The 25,835-nt window shown below is 40.6% G+C and overlaps 1 protein-coding gene across 1 annotated transcript in view; it reads right to left on the bottom strand.

Annotated features, from left to right (window-relative positions):
- Positions 1 to 3,789, bottom strand: part of LOC117545697 (transcription factor Maf) — a 55,265-nt gene extending 51,476 nt beyond the window's left edge. The window contains exon 1 of the mRNA XM_034215598.1: positions 2,472 to 3,789. Coding sequence (XP_034071489.1) covers positions 2,472 to 3,448 — 977 coding nt within the window. The 5' untranslated portion in view covers positions 3,449 to 3,789. The remainder of the gene's footprint in view (positions 1 to 2,471) is intronic.
- Between the last annotated feature and the right edge of the window lie 22,046 nt (positions 3,790 to 25,835).

The raw sequence follows: 25,835 nt of genomic DNA, 5'->3' as shown, positions 1-25,835 counted from the left end.
CTGAGTTCAGCGGGCTGATTCAGGATCAGCAGTCCTCCGCAGGCCGGGAGCTGCTGAGCCGCCTGTCCCTCCTACAGGAAACAAACTCCGGGTGCCTGCTGTGGCTTTTCTCCTCCTCCTTTGATCAGCGTGACTAGGTCGGAGCCAAATTAACGATCTTTACATTGAAGCAAAATGGTGTGTTTCCTGAAAACCCTCGCATGTCATAACTATAGCGAAACATTTTGTCAGGATACAAACTAAAGTAAGAAGCGTTTATTGTTATGGAATTATTATTCCTGGTGATTATAAAGTGTTAGACTGCAGAAAGTGTATTTCTATTCGGACTTAGCCTATTTGGAGGATGTCAACATTCATATTTTCAAAATTAGATATAATTGTATATAATCGCATATTTAATCATTTTGTCAGAGGTTTGTCTACGATCGATTTTCTAAATGAAACACACCACGGACAATATTCAACAAGTGGACAGCTACCGAGTAAAAAGTGCAAGTTTACTCTAAAATCAATCATTATATCTTAACGCTTTTTCCAGGACAGCTGCAGCACGATTAATAGGCCCTGAGGCAAAAGTCAAATTATATCATGAATATCCGAGCGTTTTTGTCTGATTAGCTTCACGTTTTTTGAGATACATTTTCCAGCCTTTAACTATACGCAACAAGTGAAGATCGTCCTTTATATTTCTTGAGAAGCCAAAAGATAAAAAGAAAATACTTTGAAATATTTCGCCATGTGTTTTTCAAGGGGAAATAAATAATGAACACATATTGAGTCGACGTATTAACGTATGTAGCTGGAGTTGATCTTTGAGCTGTTATAATTACAAATCCTGTTCGCAACATCTGCATCGCGCTTAAAAAATAAACAGATGTGAACAGATGTTTACATTTTCTCAATGATATTTGCAATTGACCGTTTATATTTCAGTTAAGATCGAGAGGAGATTACAGGACTACCAGTGTGTGGGGTCGCCTCAGAGACACAGTGACAAACAACATGCAAAACTAAAGAGAACAATAATAACAAACATTTTCAAGAGAATATATTTGTTCTCATTCATGAAGATTTATTGATGAATGGTATATTTATAAAATTTCTTTTTTTAAATTGAACACGATGTCTGCCAGTTAACTTTACTGTCTAAACTGTCTAAACATTACAAAAGATGTATGGCTTAATACTTTGCTGAATTCTTCTACAGCATCGCGAGAATATATAACTTTGTATAACAATTTCCAAACAGTTCACAGTTTATTTACCGAACAACACCCATAGGGTTCTTTGTAAACGTAATTAAGCTCCTTGAATGAAAGGAAAGCACACTAACAACGAATTGCAGGAATAACAGATAATTTGTTGCAACAATTTTGCGTAACAAAGTGGCCTATTTCTCATTTATTTCCGGACATGCATCATAATCTGCTTCGGTTCTGTTCAAAGCATCTTGTCCCTTTTTATTTTCAGTCCCACTTGTTGATCGCAATAATCTATGTATTCTTTGCATTTGTCAAGAAATGATATAGCCTAATTGTTTATGCTAGAGATCTCAATGATGCTCACCTTGGCAGTGTTGTTTTTGAATATAAATCAATATTAAGAAAAAAGTAGCTTTTTTCCACAGTGTCTTTTTTCTTCTTCAGAGGGCTCCAAAATCAGCCTATGAAAAGGTGATGGCTCCATATTCGGGGGAACTTTTATAAAACCAAAACGACGGATGAATGCACCTGTTTACACTTTGAAACAAATAAATGGCAACTTGTGATGAGGCTTAACAATGCAGCAATGGTTTCATACAATCATCAAACAAAAATTCACAAAACAAGTAAAAAGGAAAGAAAGTCAAAGCACAATCCGTACATGACCAGCATGCATGGCTTCACAAACTGTTACAGTCTCACATCAATTCTCCAAACTTCTACCGAGTTTGGATGCTTTTTTCACAAGACAAATAGGATGGATGATATGAAAATGAGATCATTCATATAAACAAATACATGTAGGCTACTTTAAACAAAAAATCCATTATAAATCCAAATAAAATAATGCTGTTGTGTTTGGAGATTGTTGATTTTCATACAAGCTATTTTGGGTAAAGGGAACAGGGTGGACTAGGCGGACCTATGCTGAGGAAAGTGTCTTTCATGCAGTGTGTCCAAAGAAAAACGTCGCGAATTGTACAGAACTCCTTTCAAATATTTGTGGAAACACATTTAAACAGGTCTTTTTTTATATCCTCTTAAAGAAATAAAACATAAATAAAAACTAAAATCCTCAAACTGAAAAAAATTACTTTGAAACACAGAAAAGTGTAAAACTATTTTTTTCTTAACTAACGCAGCTTTAACAAACGTTAACTTCACAAGCAGGAACACCCTATTTGTTTAGGTGCGTACCAATTTAAAGTTTTTATTTTATGTGTTTTTGTGCGGGGACGGTTATTAAAACTTTTGAGCGCCGAGACTCACATGAAAAACTCCGGGGACGAGGGGTTGTTGTCGCTGCCGGACCCTCCGTTTTCTCTGAAGCCGGTGCTGATCAGCTTCTCGTATTTCTCCTTGTAGGCGTCCCTCTCCCTGGCCAGCCGGGAGATCTCCTGCTTGAGGTGGTCCACCTGCTGAATGAGTTGCGTCTTCTCGCCCTCCAAGACGTGCCGCTGCTGGACCCGCTTGTACCGGCAGGACTGGGCATAGCCTCTGTTCTTTAGCGTCCTCCTCTTCTGTTTCAGACGGATCACCTCTTCCTTGCTGACCCCCCGGAGCTGCCGGTTCAATTCCCGCACCGACATGGTCACCAGCTGCTCGTCCGAGAACCGGTCATCCAAGCGCAGGTGCTGGTGGTTTCCCCCCATGCCGCCGCTGGATTGCGACCCGGAGGAGGAATTATGTCCCCCTGGATGGTGGTGGTGGTGATGGTGGTGGTGGTGGTGGGGATTCCCATTCTGAGCTGCGGCTGCAGCGATAACTGCCGATACCACGGCGGCTGCTGATCCCATCTCCTCCCCGGCCATGGAGCCCCCTGCCCCGGCTGCGCCGCCGAACTGCTGCCCCCTGGCATAGCCATCGAAGGTCTGGAGCTGGTGACTGCTGCTGATGAGCGCCTCTACGGCGTCCTCCGGGCTAAAACCCAGAGCCTCGGGGTTCAACTGCTGTTGGTACCCGTTCATCCAGTAGAAATCCTCCAAGTGTGCCTTCTGTTCGCTCCCTGATCCCGGACTGGGCGCCGAGAAGCTTGGCGAGGGGGGAACCGAGCTGCAAGGCGTGCTCATTGGGGTGGAAGACAGGGATCCCCCGGCGACCAGGCGGCTGCACTGGCTGATGCTGCGATCGGGCTCCACCGGCTCCTTTTTCACTTCAAACTTCATCAGATCGAAGTCATTAACATATTCCATGGCCAGGGGACTGGTGGGCAGGTCGGAGTTGCTCATTGCCAGCTCTGATGCCATCCTCTTGCTGTTGACAGTCCTCCAAAGGGGGTGAGGAGCACCTGTCAAAGTGGGCTGCTGAGACACGCACTGAGCCAGCTTGATTTATTTATTTATTTTCTTCAAAACCGGAGAAAAAGTGGATTTTCACGCACTAATTGCGCAGCGCAGGTTTTGAGTTTGTGTGTCGATAAGTTTTTTTTTCTTCAGTCTGTGTTGCACAGACGCATTGGAGCAGCGCTGTTTCCTCCCTCTCTCCCAGCGTGCGGGTGTCTGAGCGCCGCTGTCTCTGTTTCTACCATTTAACACTTCATGGCTCCTTTTAGGATTAGTGCGCCAAATTGAGGAGGTTCACGCACGTGTCCCGGGCAAATAGTTGCTTTGTGGAAAGAAAAAAAAACTCCACCCTAGGATTGATAGATTTATTTTCTAAGGCATCAGTCAGCCGACGAGTTAAAAAGCATTGCTTATTTTTATAGGCGAGCTGACGTCAGAACTGAAATATGAAATTGACTGAGACCCAGCCAATGAGGAGGCCATCTGGGGACGTAATTAGCATAATAGTATAGAAAGCAAAGTTTTCTGAACTGTCCAAGACCATCAGCAGATTGACACATGGAATTTAATTGGCTATTCATTATTATTCACTTTGCATGGAGAAGAAGGAAACAAGTAAAACAGAACAGATTCCGATTATTGACAGAGGATGTCAAATGGTAAATATGTGTATGCTTTTCAAATACATAAATCGTTATAATTTCAACATACATTAAAGGTAACAAACAAAAGCAATCACATTAAATATAATTATATTATCATCTTATATTTATCAAATATATTTTATTTTTTAGAACAGTTTTTTGTTTTATTATTTTGTATTTCCTTATCCAGATCTCATTAAGTGTTGATAAAACGAGCCTTTGTACAGGTGTATTGCATTATAGGCAGTTTATAATTAGGGAGTCAAATTGATTTCAAAACTCGTTTTAGTCACTCCAACCGAACGTCTTAAATTGAAATCCATCAAAATGCCTTTCAGTGTTTCTTACTGAACGTTAGATTAACGGTCTATGTTTAACATAAAATTGCAAAAAAGGCTAAACAGACTACAGACAAAGCGGATCGCTGTGTGGGGAGGTGAAAGTGTTTAGAAAGAGCATGGCAGGGTCCGATTCTTTGACATTGTTTTGAAACCCAATGTCGCCACCTTTCGGTATAAAATAGAACTGCATGTGGCTTTAAAAAGGGCCAGTCCGATTAAATTGCTGTGTGTAAATGATTTGCTGTTTTGAACGTTGTCTTTTGTGCGAATTACTTTTCTTTTGTAAGGCAAGACAGCTCTGTTTGTCTTACTGCTGGATGTGAAGATATATGAAGGTTATTTGACAGGAAACACTTCCATGACTCCTAAGGACAAAGCCTACATTTTTGGATTCAAAACAAAGGACAGAACTACATAGAAAATACAAATGAAGTCTATAAATGTCTTTTTTGTCAACAAATTGAAAGGCATTTTAAAGGAGAAAATGCAATTTTTACACGTGTCTTATGGTAATTCACAAAAGGCAAGTCCTTGTCAGATAAAATCCCCTTCTAATGGAATACTCAGTAAAAAGCCCTCCATCTGAATCCTTCTATAGTCTACAGTCTCAATTCCATGTAATGATCACAGCATCAGTGTTCTCCTCTCTTTCTCTATGAGTCTCTCTTTCCTGGAGCACATTCCTCAGGAGTGGTGGCACATAAGAACAAACAATAAGGAGGGCTATACACAGAGGACCAGAGAGTAAATAAGAGAACTCTCCCTGGAACATGTCACACGGGGAAGCTTCAGAAAACTACAAAGCCGCCAGCAGATAATCCAACTCCCCGGTGTCCCGACGCAAGTAAATATTCTCTTGGTCCCTGTGACTGTTCATGGGGACTTAACGTTAAACAGGAAGGATAAACATCGTGTTTTATTCATTAGAACACATAACAGAGGCTCCTCTGATGCTTTTGAATAAATATGAAACAGATGAAGTGCCGTTGTAGTGTAAATGCAGACTGGCACAGCAGGGAAATTACATCAGATTAACAGTGATCATTTTCATATAAAATGTGTCTTAACACGTATGATGTGACAGAAGATCATAGGGAGATGAAAAAAACTGGAAAGTGAAGAAAAAGTCTGGTGGCGTATGCAAAATGTTTTTTTAAAAAAAATCTTGTTAGCAGAAGAATCCTCAAAATTACAATGATTTGTATTGTATATATAAAGTTGCTTGGCACACAAGTGAACAAGAGACACAGAGAGAAGTTAAAGTTGTGCATGTGTCCACTCCACACAGGTCCATATATAAAGCAGGAGGGGACACTAGCTGCTGTGTGAGCTCTGGGTTTGCCAGATCTCTTAAAACAGGATTTATCGGGCCGGGAGTCTCAAGGGTTAACAAGCAGAGTCCAGAGCCAATGCATCAGCTGTGTTACTCAGGGCTAATAGTCCTGTATGCACCCCATCCAGTCTCCCTCTGGAGTTTCCCATAGGCAGCCCACTACCATGAAGTTTACTACTGTCTTTATTTTATCGGGGGGATTTTTTTCCTACATTATACAGGGGTTGCACTCAGGCATATATCATAAACAAGCTTATAGAGCATGAGGAGGACCACTTATACAGCATCAGTACAGAGGAAAGTTAAGAGCATTTGAAAATCAGTGTTATATCATAATGACATATTTTAATATATTAAAAATAAAGGCCAGGAAAATAACCAGAATAGCTCTCATCCTTTTTCCAAAAAAAACTAAATGTGGATAGAAGTTATGCTCCAGGTGGAAGAAATAGCCTTCTTTTACTCAAAATTGAGGGCTGTGATACTTTCTGTAGAAACCGATGTGCCTAAACCATTATGTTATAGATACTTTTACAAACGAATGTAATGTGGAACCTACTTGCAGCAGGTCTCCCTTGAAAAAGAGATCGATGATCTCAATGGGATTCACCTGGTTAAATAAAGGTTTGAAATGAAATGAAATATTTGTAACAGTTTGTGAGCTTTGCAGTGATTTGTGAATGAAACATAAAATCCTTGAACATGTACAAACCAGCTTTGTGTTAATAGCCCGGTCCCTGCATGTGGAGCCCAGCCACAGTATGTGTTAATGAGATACTGCCTGACCTTTCAGAGTTCACCCCAGGAGAACACTGATGCATCCTGCGTAAAGGATAACCAGTGCTCCCAGAGTTCCCCGTGATTTACTGGCACAGTGACTTTACTAATTGTTACATCTATTAGAAAACATCCTCATTACAGTATGACTTATGTGCCACATTGCAATAGACTCCCTTTTATTTTCAGCATGCTAACCTTTTGTTTGCCTCTGGGGTTCCCTGAAGTCGTGCACTTTACAGAGGATGTGCACAACTTGTTGTTTGCTTTGTTACCCACCTTTGTAGTGGAAATGTTTTGCTTACAGGTGAAGAAGCAGAAGCTCCTTGTGAGGTCTGTACAATTATTAACGTGCAGAAATAGACTTTATTTAGGACAAATATGGCAGCTTACACACCACGATAAGATCTTAATACTGTATAAAATATGATCACAATGTTTTGATAAAGAAAGGAAATGGACGATCGAGTGTTGATTAAAAGAAAAACTCATTACAGCTCACTTTATGCATCTGCAAGATATGCATTTTATAACCCCACTCAGACTATTCAAAATCTTAAGTGTGCCAAAAATAGCCAAATACATTACCATATTTAACAGACTGTAACTTAAATAAAACGACAGAAACTAAACTAAAGGATTTCTGCATGACCAAGATTATGCCTTATAATCATTCATTACATTCCCACTGGGAGGTGGGCTTCATTTTCATTCTCAATCCCTGTTTAATGCCATATATTAAACTCTGGTGGCACCACAAATGGGGGACAACCAGACAAGTGGGCTCAGCGGGCTCATTGGAGACACATTTAATTAGCAGGACAGGAAATGAAATGTTTCGTGGGGTCTTAACTAACTGTTGTATCTTTTGTAATAGAATGAGGAGCTGTGAGAAGCTATTACAAGGAAGAGCAGGAAGAACAGCACCGTGCTTTCCTCTGCCAGTGTTTTATAGGGGGAATAAAATAATGCATATTAAGATAATAAGCTTCCACATCACGGAAACAAAGTGCCATATTTGCAAAGTGCTACGTTTGAGAGAACAGGCTCTCTCTCTCTCGCTCTCTCTCCCACTATCTCACTGTCCTGTTCTCCAATCCCACATTAATCAGACTTTTACAACCTTTTTTCAATTCATTTACTTGCTCAGAAGGTGGGTAAGGGTGAACTGTCTGTTTATGTGTGGACTTGAAAAATGTCTGCATGGTTAATGGAGGATAAACTGGCCCTCAACAAGTGATTAACTTGCAGTGTAGCTGTGCGCATACATATGGGCTTACCAGTTGTATGTTTTTATGAAGGGCCAAGGTTTCTCTGTTGTTTTTTTACGTCAGATCTAGGTCTGCTTTCATTCAAGAATGGCAGAAAGGGCTGAGTCACTACAGTCAATCAAACCCTTAATGTCTCAAAATGGAAACATTGTGCAGAGTAAAACAACGGAGCTGTGAGTTCTGATTCAAATGACTGGATGCTCTTGATGAGAAACGCAGGCTGGGACTCTCTCTCTGGCTCTGTGCCTGCCAGAAGGATGCTTCAACCTGGTAATTGGCCACAATGAGCAGACTTGCATGTGTCAAACTCTCCTCTTCACATCTGGTTATTGTCTCTCACAGCAGGAGGACATCACAGGCATCGTCTGAGCAGTCTCATCTGCTCTCTGTCGCTGTGTAACACAGGATGCTCTGCTATTATACTTTAAAAACCAGCAAACTGTGTGTGTAGTTCGAATATGATATCTCTAGCGTGAACGGGTAACATGATGAAGAGATGCTGGTCATTCACATGTCAGAGCAGTCTACGAGTTAATGATTTTCCAGGGTATTATGAGTACACAAATATGTTAAATTGGACAGCACCGAGGGAGGAAATATCTCATTGTGGATGTATCAGTTCAGGTTCATAAATGTAATCATGTTCACACACAGACACACTGAAATTAAGTGTGAATAGTGTGGAACCGGAGCTGCTCTTCTCTCATTAGACACACACTGCTACATTATTGGCTTCATTAGCAATCCCCACCGTGCATCACCCAGCATGTGGAGGAGCAGTAGAAGAAACAACAAAATAACAAAAACAATGCAAGGTACACAAGCTGTTTGCTTTTCCTCAATGGTTTCTGAATACATTTAGTATTGTTAGGGTTAATAATGTATTTTAGAGTGTATACATGAACACAGCATTTACATGCATGACTTCCTGTGTACACATGGCAAGATGATTCATGTACAGTTGGAGGTTATGAGATGTTATTGATGTGGCCGGTATATGTACGGTGCTATATGCTCTCTGCAACTGTATACTGTTATTAATGTCCACAGTGTCCACTCTGTGCGGTTATTAATGTGACTCATATGCATAAAGAGATTCTCCATTAGTCAGAGTCAAACTGTGCCGTCATACAGTGGGGGTGCAAGGAGTCTTCTTTCTCTGTATGCTGCTCACCTACTCCACGTTAACATCACCCTCATTCAAACCATAATATACTTTGAAATACAAACATATAAATACAGCAGGCCTCTCCTAATAAACTATCTTTTAGTCCATATATGTATTCAGCAGGAACAAAACAGCTTCTGTACTCCTGTAAAGGAGTTCTCTGATTTATTAAATTCTCTCATGATATCTTACAAAAAGTTATTGTAAACGAATACACAGTTTAAGAGCAGGGTTGACTTTAGCCAGAATAATTAGTACAAATAGACAACTAATTAACTTTTTTTTCACTGGTTAAAAGTGTACGTCTTTTTTCGAGACAAAGTCTTTCCTAATTGTATCTCCTCAAACGTAAGGATTGTCTGATTTGTTATGTTTTACATCATTGTACATTTATTAGCGGTTATTGTTAAAAAAAGAACTAAATTAAATTAAATTCTGAAATATGGGGAAATTGCATGTTAAGGATTTATTTCCGATTGCCGGAATATTAAAGGGATGCTTTTAGACAATGAGTGTAACTTTTATTACATGCTATAAAAACCAAGAAAAAATAAAATCTTCACAACTTAACTTGCAATACAAATAATAAAATTAACTATTTGTATGAGTCTTTGTGTGTTTTTCAACACAACTAAGGAGACTGCTGGCTCTGTAGAGATCAGGAGGCAGCCTTACCAGACAATAGTGAGGTGGGGCCACATTACAGATCAAACACACGTTGTTTCCCGCAGCCCAGACCTCCTCTGAAGTCTCCTCATGCTTAGATTCATCCCTTCAGCCAAAAGAAAGATGAGAATGTAAACACCTATGCAAACAGTCTGATTTAAGATTATTGCAGATGAATGTAAATATTAATTTCTGTCTCCCTGTGATAATCCTCTCATCTGTTCTTCTGGAATGGAAGAATCATTTTCCTATAGGTCTTAGTAAGCAGAGGAGTGTGTGAGGCAGCAAGCGAACTAAATTCACATATCTCTCTGCGTTATTCTGCACTCTGTCAGAAGGGGAGATGCAGAGACAATACAGCCCACAGGACACCACGGCCTCATACAACAATCCTTTATATTAATGCCAGGAGACAAATGCACTTCCACTGGGATATTCACTTCTCTGGGGGAGGGCGAGGGTGGAGGATGGGGGGAAAAGGTTGATCGTTGCTGGCCCGAGGGATGATGAACAGGCTTCATGTAATGGGTGGACTTTTGATGATGGCAATATTGAGTGTTGAAATGAGATGTTTATCAGATGTGGTTTTGAGGGAGAGACGGGAGGAGCGAGGGAGCAGGGGGAGGGCTGGGATAAGCGTTAATCTGGCTGCTAAATGGAGAGTTTGACATGTTTGTCTGTCTGGAAAACCCAGCGGGACTCATCTCCTCTTCATCTCCTCTGCACACTTTGATCAAGCTCACAAACGCTCACAATTAGCACCTCATGATGTTGAGTGGAAAATGCGGGTGCATTTGAAGATTGATATATTTCAGATTCTTACCAAATGAAAGAGTCCTATGAGAGACACATTTTTGTGGGTGAAAAACGAGGTGATGACAGCAAGAGGAAGTGAGATGAAGAAGAGAGGAAAGTATCTTTAAGCTTTTTTCTAAAAACGCACAAACAGACTTAGTAAGAGTTAGTCATGGTTCTTTGCGCACTCACAGTAGATTTGGATGCTTACACAGGAGCAGAGACACCCTTCCTGTTGCTTATCCGCTTCCTGAGCCTCAATTTGTATTGAAATCCCTCACAGGCAATTATCCATATGCGAATGGTGTACTTACTCTGAGCTTATATAAGTTTATTTCTCGGTAAGCCGCACCATTTTCATTTTCAAACTCTGATTACAATTTCAGAGTTTATTGCTATGAGAAAATGGCAAAAATGGGTGCTCATAGTTAACACAGAGCATTAAATCCTGCAGGACCTCTCGCTAGCTCTATAATTTAAAAGATTGAATAATCTTTCTATGGCATGATGTTGAAAATCCCTTTGCAGGGAGAGAGATGTGGGCAGCAGTTGGCATGGCCAGGAAGACATTTTGTTGAGTAAAGTGTTGGCAGGCAGGAGAAACCCCCACCTCCTCATCCACCTCTCAGGCTGTCAAGAGTGTCATATATCTGGGGGATATCTGAGGCCGAGGGAGATCGCAGCCCAATTACGGGCTGATAACTAATCAATAGGCCACTTATTCCTACAGCAAGAAGTAAAGGAATGGGCCCCTGGGACACGTAGTTCAGATTACTCTCCCCCAACATGGGACAGCCACTAATGATGAGACAGAAAAAGAAGCTTAGATACCGAAAGAGGGGGGAAACTAAAGAAAGGAAACTGGGCGTGGAGAAGCTACAGTTAACGGAAAGAAGGAAAGAATAAGGAGAGAAAGAGATGGAGACAGAGAGAAAATGGAGCCCTCGTTCGAAAAGTCCATATTCAGCTAAGTAGCTGATGTACAATAAACCAAACGACAATATTTAAAACTAGTGGCAAGTATTTTAAAGTGGTAGTTCACCCAAATTACCACCACTAGCTCAAGAAAGGTAGCAAGCCATGCACATTTTTGGGGTTTTCAGTCGAACTACCTATCAAAAGTCCCCAGGAAAACTGTTGAATTGTCTTAGCTATAACCAAACTTCTGCTGAGGTCAATGTTGGAAGGAGAGCAACCTGAAAATGACACAAGGTCACGGAAAAATGTATCAAGACTCAAAAAGATCGATATGTAACTCCTGACTGCCAAACAGGTGCAACAAAACATATAGTATGGTCACACCCATACCATCCTGAAGCTGCAGGAAGACCGTGGCTAAAATGTATACGATGATGTGGCCAAAAGAGACCGGGACAAAAGCTCTGCCCTTTATGCTTTTCTTCTACTTTCCTTCTAAGTGGTGATCCTCAACATATGCAGTTGGCCTCTACAGAGACTCAGGGTTGTTAGCAGTCATGCTAGCTGCAGACTTGGTCCTGGTATCTGCCTCCAAACGAAACACCCCTTGATGCTTGAAGAAACCTCTTTCGATGGAACAGGAACTATTCGTTCTCATTTATTTTGACAGGCCATTCGTTTTGTGGCGCTTCTGTCACTGTCGCCCTCATGAAGAAATATGGCAGCAGTCTCTGCCCTGTTCCCCATCCCTTGTGCCCTTAGCTGACAACCTGCCCAGACCCCGGGCAGCCCCCCTACATCCTCCAGCTCCTCACCCAAGGCCGGTGTCACTCCTCCCACTCTTCCATTAGATAAAGTAAATGATAAACCGTTTCAGATACAGTCACCACCATTTCAGCACAATTAACTTTAGGCTTGGGGGTAGAATCTTCATTGTAGTAATGTTAATGTGTTATACAGTTACGGTTTTATCCGTTAGCACAAACATTTTTTATCTTAAGGCTACAGAAGAGGAATGGAAATTATGGGCAGGCCTAAGATGTAGCTCCTGTCTTTCTTTTTTAGTCACACTCTCTTGTCAATACAATGGTGTTTTTGTGCTGTCAGGCAGAAGGCATCAGTGAAAGACGAAATCCTAAACCATCACCATTAACACTGATCAGGTTTCTCTCCAATCTGCTTGTTTATCCTGCTTTCTCCCGAGATCAGTACAAAGCTACTTTACTGCCTCTTAAACCCGACATGCTTCTCCTAGACAATACAGACTAACCACAAAACGGTCCTCAATGACTTTAGTGATTAAATGCAAGCTGTAGTTTTGGATGAAACGAGACAGGAGAGAGCAATAGAGACAGAGAGCGAGAGTCTTTCTTTTGCACAACTTCATCTCACAATCAGCTGCATTTGGCATTGGCACATTGGCCAGATCCAAAGTTTTCCACTCAGAAGAACAATGTCACGCTCCCTCCAAATCGATTGGTAATACGTCTCATCCCATTGATGCCATCTCTAATCCATTCTGGGCTCCTTTGCAAGAAGGAGATGGGGAGGCAGGGGGAGAGGTAGGTACGGCGCGTGGAGAGAGAGGGAGAAAGCGCAAATACTGGCTGAGTGTCCATGTATTCTGAGGAATTTGTGTTGTGTCTTTTTTTTCTCTCCCTCTCTCTCTCTACTGTGATGGGGCTGTGTCGTTAAGCTCTTTAGTCCGCGTGGCTAATGAAATAGGGTTGGCAGGATTACACAGGGCTAAAGCACAGTGCCTGGTGAGCCTCGGAGAAACCGCTGTAGCTCCGCCAAGTGAAAGAGAGGGAAAGAAGGAAGGGGTTTGTAGAGCGGAAGAGGGAGAGGAAAGGGTTTTTGGGGGAAGGGAGATAGAAGGTTAATTGTAGAAAGAAAAACACCTAGCAATACAAGACTATTATCACAACTGTCTGGTCTCATTCTGCATTGTTTTCTGGAGCTTTTCTGGTGCAATGATCAAGAGGTAGTTGGCCTCTAAGTCGGTTGAACCCTATGCTCCACAGAGGCTCTTAATTTTTAGGACAGCTAACTGCTGGTGGAGGGAGAAAATGGAGTGAAGTAGAAGATTGCTCACACTTGGACTCTAATAGCCATAAAAGCAGCAGAAGGTTTTTAACTAGTCGTAAAATCAGTGGCAGGAACAGGAGGATATTAATTAGATTAGTGCATTCATGGTCCTGTGATCACCTCTTCTGCTTCCATGATCATTTCTGAGAGATGGAATTAATTAATTCATCATGTGATGATGTGGCTGTATATTGTGAATCATATGAACACATTAACCTAGTTATTCTGATTTTAAACAAACAGGCTAGTTTCAAATATTTTGGAGAAACATCCAGAAAGTTTAAAAGTATTTTGAAGTTCACACAATCATGGAAAACACTTCTGAATACATTTTACACTTCCCTATATGACTGTTTAAATTGACAAAATAACCCTAATAGTGTCATCCCTCCATCTGAAGTACATTTCTCTGTGGTACCCCTTTAAAGCATCACTCAGTTTAACCCTTTGTTTATCCCTCTGCCCTGTCCCATCTTCTTCCTCTCCCTTCTCATCTCCCCACCTCTTGTCACACTGCAGGAATAAATCTGTTCCCAAACATAATGGAGCCCTCCAAGGGGGAGGGGCCTCAGTTTAGTATACCACTCTCTGATTGGCTGCTTGGCTTGTTGTCGTATATGATGATAAATCTGGCCCAGGTGTCACCTCCTCGGCAGCAGGTGAGGATTGATGGGATACAGGAGGACTATCCATCATCCTGGGCAGGTGGCACGCTATCGGAATTTGGGAAATCTGTTCCCAATCAGGGTCCCGCAGTGCTCGGCGGGGTTCGCAACGCTGTTTGGGAGGCGTTACTGGAAATCAATGGCAAGCACTCAAGGTCAATGTACTGTTAGAAAACTCCTTAAGCTCTGACGGATAGATCCCTCCTTACTTTCTCTGCCTCTTTCGCTCTCTTACTTTCTCCATGGGTGAATGTGAGGAGACACTGACATCTTCTATCCTCCACCACCCTGCCCCCCTGTTATAGGAAAGGTGGTTTTTAGGTGGATGTCTTAGGGGCTGTCTGGAGTAATTTGCGACGTAGCCCTTCTCTAGGTGGAGCCAGCGAGTGCCAATCTGGGGCCGAGGCTGGGACTGGGGTTGGGGCCGGGGAGTATCGGAGATCTAATAAAAGCCCAGGGCGCCTGCCTGGCTCCTTATTCTTATGGATTACCTGTAAGTCACCTTGTCCCTGCTACTGTAAGGGTTGGGAGTTAAGCTGCATAAAGGCAGACATTCACCCTCACCTCCTTGGCTGGCTGAAAGTCAATTCAAACTGCAGATCAGAGGAAGGAGAAACTTTGTTACAAGTCTGCTGCAAGTCAGTGATTCAGCATCCAGTCAAACTTGGGTTTCAGAGGCGAGCCCAAATATTTTGTTTTAGCTGCCCTTCCCTTTGTCTTAAAAAAGTGATTCTCACACAATGATGATAGAGTTTAACCAGTTTGTGAAATCTAACTGATATAGCAAAGAGTAACACAATTGATTCCAAACTTTAAAAAAATAGGTTGTCATCTTTGTTTTAGAGCAGTTGTGATGATTATTTTTCATTTAAACACTATGGATGAACTTATTGTTTGTGAAAAGTCAACTTTATCACAGGAACAGCTGCACACTGATAGCGAACATTGCTTACTGTAGATACACACTACCTGTTACACTCTTCCTCCCCATATAGTATACTGTCTTTATAATATCCATTCTTAGCCCTATTCTCAGCAACCGTCCACAGTATCCAAGTCATGTGCATATCGAGGGGTGAGAAGTAAGTGACATTTTGGTCAAAAATTAGTTATATATATCAAATGAAAGCTCTCAATGAGCTCTTTCTACTGCCAAAAGGGTGCATGTGAATTCAAAACCAATCCAGAGTTATTCATCAAAAACCAAAAGACCTAACACACTGAACTATTTGGGACCAAAAGGACGTAAGTGCACTTACGCCCTTTTGGCCCTGAGAAATGTATTATGGGTAAAGCCTTTGGATAGCACTTGAGTCAAAATGGCTGACACCATATGTAAGCAAGCTAGGTCAACCATGAGAAGAAAGCTTTTCACTGCTGAAGAAGTGTTACTAAGCTTATTTCAAGATGCAGAAGAGCTTGATGAAGAGAATGAAATAATCCAGGATTCAAAGTCAATGCTGAGTGACAAAGGAAACTTAGTTTCTACAGATCCATCTTCAACAGAGAATTCAACTCATCAGAGATCAGCACATGCATGTTCCAGTATCTGTCAACTCTTTCAGGTACTGAGCATGTGGTGCTGTACTCTGACACATGTGGTGGGCAGAACAGGAATGCTGGTTTTAGTGCCATGTGTCTCCATGCAGTTAAAACCTTGCCCATCTCCATTATTGATCATACATTCATGGAGTGTGCACAGCAAGATGGAATGTGACAGTGTTCATGCAGCCATTGAGACCGACAGAAAAAAAGGGCCTTTGTACAGTTCGGAGGGGTACTACTGTACACTCTTGTGAGGATGGCAAGGAGGAACAGGCCATAGAAGGTGATTGAGCTTGGGTACAGTGACTTTCTGGATTTCAAGTTCTTCTCATAACACACTAGGGCTGCTCAATTATGGCAAAAATCATAATCACGATTATTTTTGGTCAATATTGATATCACGATTATTAAATACGATTATTCATTGACTTTGAAAACATCCATTTATTGAACTTTAAAAAATAAATAATAATTTGAACAGTATCTTTTTAACAGTTGATTACCCTGAACTTTAAGTATAACTCAACTGCAAAGTATTCAGCTAAAGCCACATATTTTTTAACTTCCCCACGGCATTTGTCATATACTGTAGGGCAGGCAGTGCAGATCTGGTGCAATGATACCGAGATGACATCGCTTAACGCTTGTCCATAGTGTTAGCCAGTTGCTTAAACCCCTGGTTGCTAACCGTACTAACTGGGCCCATGTCTTTAGCTATGTAGAATGTGATGGCATGTGTTATATCTTTGTGTCCTTGCGAGCTGGTTGAGTAGGCCGTTGCACTGTAAAGTGCGTCCTTAATTGATGACTGTGATGTGGTGGATGAAGTCGAGGGGGCACGCTCGTGAACTGTCAACAGGGGGGCGGGGGGGGGGGGGCCTCGCTGCGGGGAAACTGTGGACCTCGTTGCAAGCCAAAATCGTAATCGAGATTAAAATACGATTAATTGCACAGCCCTACAACACACGGTCCGAAACAGAACCAAAGACACAGAGAGACAAACAGTTTGTTGGCAGAAAATGAAATGGCAAAAACAAAAGAGGATCACAAAATCACAAATCAGGATCACAAAATCAGGTTCAGAATCACAATCAGGATCAGAATCACAATCAGGATCAGGATCACAATCAGGATCAGGATCACAATCAGGATCAGAATCACAATCAGGATCAGGATCACAATCAGGATCAGAATCACAATCAGGATCAGAATCACAATCAGGATCAGGATCACAATCAGGATCAGGATCACAATCAGGATCAGAATCACAATCAGGATCAGGATCACAATCAGGATCAGGATCACAATCAGGATCAGGATCACAATCAGGATCAGGATCACAATCAGGATCAGGATCACAATCAGGATCAGAATCACAATCAGGATCAGGATCACAATCAGGATCAGAATCACAATCAGGATCAGAATCACAATCAGGATCAGGATCACAATCAGGATCAGGATCACAATCAGGATCAGAATCACAATCAGGATCAGGATCACAATCAGGATCAGGATCACAATCAGGATCAGGATCACAATCAGGATCAGGATCACAATCAGGATCAGAATCACAATCAGGATCAGAATCACAATCAGGATCACAATCAGGATCAGAATCACAATCAGGATCAGGATCACAATCAGGATCAGGATCACAATCAGGATCAGGATCACGATCAGGATCACAATCAGGATCAGGATCACAATCAGGATCAGAATCACAATCAGGATCAGGATCACAATCAGGATCAGGATCACAATCAGGATCAGGATCACAATCAGGATCAGGATCACAAAAGAGGATCCGAAAAGGATTCAGTTCAAATATGAGCTGTCCGACCAAACTGCAAGTTGGAAAGCAGGAGACCAGAGGTGCTCATGCAATTGAACCAAAGAAGATGCACACAGGTCCACCTGGGATCACTGCTGTGAAAAAGAAAGACGTACTCGCACAAATGGGAGTATCCCTCACTCCTATGTAGGCAGAGTAGGCTAGTTTGTCGTTTCAAATCAATCTGAAACTTACATGATCTGCATGAAATATGCTGTTGTCGTATATAATTATATTGCTATATTTGACATTCCCAATGTTCTAAAGTAGTTTTTGATTTGCCAAACAGTTAGGCCAGGTTTAATGTAATTTATTGTTATTCAGTGAACTAATGTGATATTGATATTTGATATGATCACAATGGACTCTGTAGCCTATTTTCAATCCGTTATTTGGGGAAATGGCTAAATAATTAACTATTTGGCAAAATGGTTATTAATGTTTTGGTTTTTTAAAATAATTACATTCAATGAACTAATATGATATAAGGATATTTTCATATAATATTGTTATTATAACAATTGATTACTGTTACTTTTGACCTCATTAATGTAAAGCCTTTTTCCTATATTTATCAGATACGCCCTTTTTTTTAGTTCATATGATATAAAATCTTAGTTCCAAAAAGGCGCATGTGACTTTATTCAGAATAAAAAAAAAATAGAAGAATATTTTTTTCAATGAAAGTCAAAATATTGTTCATTAAGTATATTGTCATCCACATGTTTATGAAGTTTTCATATTAAAGATTCAATTTAATAAACAAAGTCAGGATAAAGTATGGTCATTTTTTGTTTTGGCTCTCCTGTAAAGTTGGTCCAATGTCACTTACGCCCCTCTGGTTCTCACCCCTCGATATGTGCCAGTAAAGAAATCACCATATACAGTTCCAATATGATTAACTTAGCATTTTAGTGTCTTTGAGCTCATTTTAAGGGTTTCTTGCGTTCAACTTTGCTGAACAAATGCAAACTTACCACTTTTTCTGCATAGTTTTAAGAGTATAAGAAATATTCAATAAGTTTCCCTACTAGGTCTCACTTTTCAGGTGTAAGGTGATCGGAGAAGAATGTAGGTTTTGTAATCATTGTTGGCCAGTTAATCACCTCTTATCTTATTAATAATTGTTTAGAAAAAAATCAGGTTACAGCCTTACACAGATGTACTATATTTTGAAATATGTGTGTTGCAGGTGTTTGAAAAGACATAAAACTCTTCCTGTAAGTGTATATAATGTATTAAGTTGACCAGGTGTACATTTACACACGTGCACCCCCACCACTGTGCAAACAGTAGCTATCTGTCTCTCTACGGTGACCTCATTACCTGTCTGGAGGTCAGCTGCGGAGAAGGTCACAGACCTAACCAAATCTTTTTCTGTTCCTGCACACTATAAGCTCATATATTCTTCTCTCACCTTTTTACCTTTCATTCTTCTTTTATCAACATTCAACTGTACAATATTGTATTTCATATGTCTCTTCCGTATGTCTAAGTCCATCTAACTGTTACCTCTGCTAGTCTTCACATTTGCCTCTCTGCCCCTTTATCCCAAGGTGACCCTGCCTCCCAATCCCCACTATCGGTCAGGCTCGGGCCCCTATTAATCCTACTTCATTTGTCCTGCCTCTTCCCTCCACTTTCAGAGGAATTTATGACAGTACCTTAAATGCTAATGGAGTCTAATCTGTGGAGAGCTTCGCTCTTTTCTAAAGACTCCTATCACTCTTTGTGCCACATGCATACAATGAGTCCACACATACAGGGACAGAGCCAGACTGGTATTAAGAGAAAGTTCGCTCAGTGAATAGACAGCACATGTTCATTCAAATGTATTTCCACCCAGGAAATCATGTCCTCTTTGTGCAATAGTGAAAATAATATATTTTTTGTCAAAATGCCTTTAGTCTAGTTTCAAAAGATGAATCCTCTATCAAAGTTCAATGGTTTGGGGTAAGAGTCACTGCAGTGAACTGGAGAGATAAATTTAGGCGTGGGTTCCTTCACTGTGACTGAGTGTGTGTCTGTCCCGCTGTCTGCTTGGCCTACTCTGTCCGTCTCTCACTGGGACAATTAACATGGAAACTCCTCGAGAATGTTTAGCCTCACTCAAGGATAAAACCTGTCAAAAATATAAGTGCTTCCTTTCGAGAATGTGTGTTTATAAGGGAGAGGATCAAACTGGACAATTTTCTGCCTCACTAGTTTATTCAATGCAGTGGTAAAATAATGCACATTTTAAATGGATGTAATTACTAGTTATCATTGGCAGTTACTCCAAGTCACTTTGTGCTGGGACAGAGTGAAGGGACCAGTGATTTCTCTTCAACACTGGAAGCTATATACCAAACACACAATGGTCCTGTCAGGGGAACAATTGTGAAACTTGAGTTCAGCACACAGATCCTCTCCATTTGACCATAGGGAGAGACACGGTGAAGGATGATATTTTTCAACAACAGACATGGACAGACTTACACATACGAGGTAATACATTTAAGTTAACATGCAGCACACACACATATGCACACACACACCATCATAGACCACAAGCTGTGATCTCCATATAATGATGTGTTAATTAGTGCATAATTAGTCTCTTCTTCATATCTATATAATACCCTAATCTGTTCTAATCCAAATGGTCTCATAATGAAGTGCTGTCTGCCTGCAAAGGCCCCACTTCTGTCAGGTGATATGTCAGCCTTGGCACACACACCCACCCATCCACACATCTCATTATTACAGCAGAACTCACAGCATAAAAATGTATAATGTAAATGTTATAACCTTAATTTTATGGTAATTATATTATAGCAATATAAACTACAAATAAATAGACTAAATAAAAGCTTTCACTAAAAACAACCTAAAGTTCTTACATTCCAAAAATATTTATAAATAGGTTTACAACTTATTCTAAAATAAATATCAGTAAGAAACGTGGCTTGCATTAAATGGCACATACTAAACCATTTTGTATATTTAGACATTTAGGAGGGATTCCACAGAAGAATCGGCCTAAATAATCAACCCAGTATAATTACATCCATAATATCAATGGAGAAACGTCATATTGGAATGCACTGAGGCGTGTGTGTGGGATTGTGTATGTGCAGGTGTGAATGTGTGAGTGTGTGTGTGTGTGTGTGTGAGTGCACGTCCATGCACATGTTAATTCTATGCTGGTCACTGGAGTAAGCTACGCAAGAGAAGGCAAAGCTGTGATTGCGTTGAGCGCTGTGCTGCGACCGACAGACTTAATACCAGCCCCACTGGGCTGAGATCAGCTATTAAGATAAACCAGGCCAACTTAGTTTAATTCCTGGGCAGAATTACGCTCAGACCTGGCCTGCATTTGCATTCATGGAAATGTCATTAAAAGACTAATTTTGGCAAAGATTTAGGTTCCCTTGTTATTTTTGAATGCAGAACATTGTCATTTGCATGAATACATTATGTATGAGAAGCATGTGTCATAAAGCAGTTTAGGAATAGACACACCTTTTATTTCAAGTCCTTTTTTATTTATATCAGAGGGGCAGGAGTGTATGATCCAGTATCATGTGCAGGCCACATATATTACAAACCGTGTCAGCTGTGCTCTCTTTGTGGTCATGACCTCTTTGAAAATGCCTGTGTGTGGTTGTAATTGTTGGTTCATTTATCTGAATATAAATTGAAACAGTTAATTGAATGATCCAGCAGTTCAGTGGAGCAGCCAGAATAACGACGACTGGTGAGACTTCAGTGAGGCTTCAATAATCAGATCGTAATAAAGCTGGTCATCCTACGGTTAAAAAACAGGATGACAGTGAGCTATTGTTTCCTGGTACTGTGGCTACCCATAAGGCAGTTCTATTCTCATAATCACCACACATAATGGATGATATGGGTCAACGTGGAGGTGGGGTATTTCTCATGCTCACTTTTAGCCAGCCAGCCTATTCTTTTATAGAACCTCTTCCTGAGCGAGTTGGAACATCGCTGAATCTCACAGTGCATTTCTTCCTGTTTTAACCTTGGTTTGACTTGTTTACCTCAAAACGTCAGGGGGAGGTCACGCTCCAGGCACGTCCAACACGTTTTACAAGGCTGTTTCTCACTGCCCTACAATATGATGTACTGAATGTATTCTCCAAATTTAATTTAAGGGTTAAATAAAAGGAATGCTTTTACTGAAAACAACCAAAATGTTTATAGATAGATACATTTTTGCTGAGTATGATTAAAGAATGTTGGGGCACACTCGAGGCAAATGCCTTGTTATATTTGTTCATATATGTTTCCATATTAAGCTGTGCATTTATAAGTGTGTATTGAATATAAAAAACAATAAACCATATGGCGTTTTTATTTGTTTCTAGTGCAGGTTTACAGCAACAAATAAAAAGTAAATATATAGGAGTTTTATGACAAAGGAAATTACACAAGACTTTTCACTGCACCCTGATGACTGAGGACAGTAAATGTGACAATCAACAGCCAAGAAATGCAGCCTCTCAACGTGGCCTTTGCACACTGTATCTATCCATTTGTATTAAAAGACATGTGCAAATTAATCACGTTGTTCGCAACAATTCCTTTAAATTATTTTATTGTCATGCTTAGAGAAAAACCTGAATCATCCAGAAATAAATGCATTTATCTGATCCAGTGTCTACACTTTAAGTTTACACACAGAACAACTGTAGCCTCATGCACTACTGCCTCTTACTCCCTAAATCCACACAGTAACACTGTCAGGGGCTTTAGTGAATGTGTTTACAGTGCTGTACGGCCAGTGATCATGAAGTAGCCTCTTTTCCCCCCAGCTCCATCTCAACCGCCTTAAACTTTAATAGTGGACAGTTAAATATTAATAACTGATATCAGTGGGGGCTGCTTTACTGTTTTGGCAGCAGTACAACATTAGACCGCCTGAGCTCCATGACTACAGTGCTGGTCCTGCTCCAAGAAACACACACACACACACACACACAAAATATATTTATGGAAGCATTATATTACCACTACTACTACGTGCACACCTGCTTTTAATAATACAATTAATATTACTGGCAGAACATACTAAAAACACACTCACAAGTATGCAGGGGAAATAATTTAAAACTAGGGCAGACAATATAGACATGCACACACTGCAGTGCACTTTACATTAGAGGGGGTTTTATGGTTCTATATTGAAAAAAGTGGAGTTATTTTACTCTTTCCTGAGGCTGAAATAAAATATAAAAAGGGCCTGAGTTTTTTTCTATGGGGGGTATTCCTGTTTCTGCCAACACAAACAAGGGAGCATCCTAGTCAAAATACATGATCATATTGATTTAATTTATGGCAATCGTCGCTGTCTTTAAACAGTCAGGTGCTCCCTTTGTGTAGAATAGAAAATAATACTTGGTTCAGGATGCAAAATGTTTGGCCTCACCCTAACAAAGCACACAGTCCTTCATGTCAGTATTTTTTTTACATGTAAGACTATACTCTGCTTTCAGGCTCTCTGTCATGTCCGATCTTCACCTCTAACATTCAGGTGCGCTGGTTTGTCAACAGAAATGTCTCAGTGTGTCTCTGTACATCTTTACCTAAACATGCAGGGTCTCCACACATCACACACACACTGTCTCCTGGTGCCTGCAGGGTCTCAGGTCTGAGTACAGCCCAACTAGCGCTGCAAAAAAACAACCTTTTCTGCCTCCAGGCTACACTAAAACAGGCCACTCTTCAATCACAATTACCTTAATTAGCAGAGAAACTAAAGCTCAGCATTCCCACAAGCTACAGACAATGCAAGAGAAAGTCAACAGAGGTTTAAATCAACATTTCAGCTATATGCTCAAACTTGTGTTGCAGGACTCCATCAGCAAAACAAACTTGCGAACAAGACAATGACCTGCTGCCTCTGTTGGTTCATTCCCTCATGAAGATTTTAATGTGGTCCACTTATGAAGCCATATCACAGGATCTAAATCATGAAATGTAAAAATCTAAATGTTTTGGATCAAATTGTTCTGCAGTAACATATTTCAAAGAAAAAGTAGAGACATGAATAAATGTGTCTCAGTTAAACATGTTTCCCAACGAGCAGTTGCCTATTTATGTTTTATCTAAAGAAAGGACTCAGAAGAGCTGGTGTCAGCAGTTTTGGCCCGTTCTGTGTTCTTGTTTTCTCTGTTTCTCCCCGTCTCTCAAACCCTCTCGCCTTATGTTGTGCTTTGCATTTCCCAGATGAATCAGACGGTTTCCAGAGTGAAGTGAGCATATACACGGTAATCCTTTATTTGCTTGATGCACATATTTGTTTACTCCAGGGTACTCACTCTTAGAGGTAATTACATCCCCCTATCTCAACCTCTAATTACAGGTTTTGTAGAACAATCAAGGTCTTCAAAGTCAAGTGCACTGAAACACCTTTCTTTGAGCTTTCTTTAATTCCCTGATAATCACAGTGTATTTGTATAACGGTACATTTTCAAATATCTCAGAGAACATTTGTTTTGCGAGTGGAATGTAGCAAAATGTCAGGTCAACCCAGAACTCCAAATTGTCCTCTCCTTATGTCCTGTGAATGTGTCATATATCTGTTGAAACTTTTTGGACTATAGCGGCTGCTGTGATGGCGCTCATGCTTGCAGCGTGTAAGCCCGTTCTCATCCAGAGGTCATTGTGGAGGAGAGCTCAATGGGCCGGCGCCGGCCCCTGTTGCGCTGCCAAGACGAGAGCACAGGCGCTGCTAATCTGAGAATTGGGGAGGATTAAGCTCCACTGTTATTGTCTGTTTGATGAGGGATTAAATTTGGTTAATCCAGACCTTCATATGGGATTCCTCATTTAAGATAGCAGCGGAGTTCCATCACACAGCTTAACCAAGCCTCTCTCCCTCACTCTCTCTGTCTCTCACCCTTCTCTCTCATAGCAATCAATATTTATTTTTGCCTGCTCTCTCTCTCCTTCCCCATGTGTCTTTTTATGTCAACATCCTTACTCCCCATGCACCAGCGATTGTGATCACCTGTGATAAGGTCTGAAAATAATTACTGGTTCTATTAAAAGGTTCTATTTAGATATAACATTAAGCACATTCTATAACTTAAAGTAGTCTGTTTAGAAATGGCTTCTGTAATATGTGTGAAACTGAAAATTAGTGTGATGTTTGAAATTAATACATCATCATTTTGAACACACATATGTCTACAAAAAAAAGACCTTACATTGCCCTTACATTGATCCAGCATCCTTCAGCCAACAAGTTATTTATTTACTATTATTTCTTATTTAGAAAAGGCCAGAGGGTCCAGTAACAAGTACGTCACTTCAAACATGCTTAATAAGAGGTAAACATTAAATCCTCTCCAAGAACTGCAACTCCTGTGTTTTTTCCTGCGAAGATAAGTCATGAGATAATGCAGCTGACTTTGTTTTTATCATTTTAAGAACAATATCCAGATTGCAAACATGCAGATTCAGCTTCTATTCAAGAGTATGTGCCTTAGCATACTTTCTCAGAGATGAAATATTGACATTGTTTCTCGTGTTCATAACACAGATTAATGCATGTGAATACATTATTTCTCAATTTCAAATATTCATGATTTGAATGTGATTTTCTATATATCTCTGCAGGTAGCTGTTCCCAGGGGAACACATAAAAGGACAATAACAATATTCTAAGTGCCATTTTGCTGTATCATCACTGCTCTCGCTGATGTATTCCGTTTTATTGTACTTTTCATTCAGTCAATACAAAAATAAAGTGTTTTTTAGATAGCTCGCTACTTGCCAATACAAAGGCATGATCATAAAAGTATATGATCTAATTGATTCGTTGTGAAAATATATTCCAGAGTTTTATGCATCCGAGTAGATCCTGCACAGGAAACAGATGTAGATATATTTCTTAATCTCCCAAAATATGCTTACTGGTGACAGGCAAATAAAGTCACATATGTACATTTAAACAGTTAATAAAACAAAGCCTGTTTAACAATCAGAGCATGTGGGAGGGCAGGAGAGGGAGAGGGGTAAAAGTCAGTATATCATCCATTTATATCTGCACAGCAGCTTGTAAAATCCGGAGCATTGTCTTTGCGCCCCTTCCCTCTCGCTGACACCCCCCTCCTCCCTCGTTCTCACAGCCACACCATTTAGAACAGTTGGCATCATTAATGGGAGGGATTGCCTCTAAATTGGCAACAATGAAAAAGACAAATTATGAGTGGCAGAGTGGTGAAAGTGAGAGAGGGCTGGTGGGAGGAAGAAGGGAAGAATTAGAGTATTTGAATAATTTAGCCCCCTGTGGATGGGAT

This window comes from Gymnodraco acuticeps, unplaced genomic scaffold (genome assembly GCF_902827175.1).
Source record: "Gymnodraco acuticeps unplaced genomic scaffold, fGymAcu1.1, whole genome shotgun sequence".
Lineage (NCBI taxonomy): Eukaryota > Metazoa > Chordata > Actinopteri > Perciformes > Bathydraconidae > Gymnodraco > Gymnodraco acuticeps.
The sequence above is the reverse complement of the archived record's forward strand: the minus strand, read 5'-3'. Positions and strand labels throughout refer to the sequence as shown.